This window comes from Vollenhovia emeryi, unplaced genomic scaffold (assembly GCF_000949405.1).
Source record: "Vollenhovia emeryi isolate VEMERY1.0 unplaced genomic scaffold, V.emery_V1.0 DF946393.1, whole genome shotgun sequence".
NCBI lineage: Eukaryota > Metazoa > Arthropoda > Insecta > Hymenoptera > Formicidae > Vollenhovia > Vollenhovia emeryi.
This window is the reverse complement of record NW_011959973.1, coordinates 1-1,914: the sequence shown is the minus strand read 5'-3', so window position 1 is coordinate 1,914 and position 1,914 is coordinate 1. Positions and strand designations below refer to the sequence as shown.

The 1,914-nt window shown below is 65.8% G+C and overlaps 2 protein-coding genes across 2 annotated transcripts; both read right to left on the bottom strand.

Moving 5' to 3' along the window:
- Positions 1 to 140: 140 nt before the first annotated feature.
- Positions 141 to 1,031, bottom strand: LOC105559815 (basic proline-rich protein-like; the record flags this gene model as incomplete). The annotated part of the gene is made up of 1 exon (XM_012008419.1): positions 141 to 1,031. A coding segment is annotated over exon 1 (891 nt), but the record flags the coding sequence as incomplete, so codon positions are not given.
- A 154-nt stretch (positions 1,032 to 1,185) lies between these two features.
- Positions 1,186 to 1,731, bottom strand: LOC105559808. The gene has a single exon (XM_012008406.1). The coding sequence runs from the start codon at positions 1,729 to 1,731 to the stop codon at positions 1,186 to 1,188; it is 546 nt and encodes a 181-aa protein (XP_011863796.1).
- Positions 1,732 to 1,914: the final 183 nt, after the last annotated feature.

Sequence of the window (1,914 nt, the reverse complement as noted above, 5' to 3'; positions counted from 1 at the left end):
TCACATCACCCCCCCCTCTTTATTTTCTCTTCATTCTTAAATCGTACTTTGGGGTATTAATAATGTAACCATGATTTTTAACATATTTAAACATTTTATTTAACTGCTTATACGGCCTATCGGCGGGTGCATGATCTCACCCTCCCTTCGGTATCGAACCGGATGACCCACAGAGCGCTGGGGGTGCGCGCGCGGAACTTCCGGTTCTTGTGGGCCGCGAAGTATGGTACGGATACCCTCTCGCCGGAGGGTAGGGTTACCGGTACGGGCGGCGGTGGTGGCGACGGCCCTGGCGGCTGGTGGGTCCCCCTGAGTGGCCGGTTCCCGGTGGCCGGAGCTGCTGGTGGTCTCGGGCCGAGAATGGCGGCGCTGACGATCGGCCGGGCGGTCGTCGGTGGGACGGCGGTCGTGGTGACCCGCGGCCGGCCGGCCGCGGGTCGTGGTTCCTTGCTGGCCGGTGGTCGGTTGGCCGGCGGCGGGGGCCGGGTGGTCGCCGGTGGGGCCGCGGGCGCGGCGGCCCGTGGTTTCACCGTCGGGGGTTGCGGCCCTGTGTTGGCCGGTGCTCGGTCGGCTGGCGGCGGCCGTCCGTCGGTGGTCCTCGGGGGGCCCGACATGTCGGTGGTCCGGCGGGGCGTCGGTGAAGACGGCGGCGGCTGGCTGGCGTCCCGGGGTCGGGCCACTCGTCGCGGTGGATTGGCGGCTCGGGCCAACGCTGCGGCCGTCAGGGCCGAGATCTCGGGGCTCGATCCGGTCTCCTCGGCGCGGCTGCGTCTCGGCGTGCTCGGCCTGGTCCCTCCAATCGGCTCGGACCGGCGTCGGGCGGGCCGCGGCGGCACTGGTTCGGTGAGGAAGATCGCCCGCCGACGGCTTTCCGCGTCGCCTCGCTGGATGCGAGTGCCCACGCTTGGCACCCTGGGCCGCGGGGCGCTTTCCGGGCTGGTGGTCGGCCCGGGGTCGATCGGTACGGGCCACAGGTCGTCGAGATCGGAGATATCCCCGAACAGCTCTTCCAACTCGTTTCGCTGTTCCATCGCTCGTAGTGTACGTTCGGAGCTCTGAACGAATACTGGCTGGTGTCGGAGCGGCCGCTATCGGGTAAGCTCGGTGGTGGGGTTTTTTTTTTCTTCTCGTGCGTCACGCTCCGAGCTCGGCGGGTGTTTTTCGGAGGTGGCCTTGGTGGCTTGTTTACACCTCGGGTTCCGCGTCGTCCTCGGTCGGCGGCGGGCGGGGGGTTTCGCGGGGCGCGTTTTTGAGATCCTGCACGTGGATGTGTCGCTGCCATCTCCCACGGGTGTCGCGTAGATCCACGATAACGGGTGACCGGATTTTCCGTACTTCCCACGGGCCGGTATATTTCGGGGCGAGCTTGGCATTGAAGCCGGTCGCCTTCTTGGAGAGTGGGTGTTCTCTCTTCCACACGAGGTCGCCGATGCTGGGCCGCCACGCTCGGCGGCGGAGGTTATACTGTGCTTCTTGGCGCTGGAACCCTCGGGCTAGGTTGATGCGCACCACCTCGTAGGCCTCCTCCAGCCGGCGTCTCGTATGGTGCGGGGCCTCGTTCGCCGTGTGCCTTCGGTCCTCCGGATGCGGGAGTGCGAGCTCCCTCCCGCAGTTCAGATAGGCCGGGGTATATCCGGTGGCCTCGTGCCGGGCTGCGTTGTACGCGAACTGCAATGGGGCGATCTGCTCGTCCCATCGTCGGTGGTTCTTGCCCACGTATTGGGCGATCATCGTCTTCAGCGTCCGGTTGGTGCGTTCCACCGGGTTGCAGTGGGGTGCTCTCACCGGCGTGGTTCGGTGCTCTATCCGGAAGGCTCGGAGCACCCCCTCCAACTGGTTGGATCTGAGCTGGGTGCCGTTGTCGGAGATGATCTGGTCCGGACAGCCGTGTTGGTAGATGATCCGATCTACGAT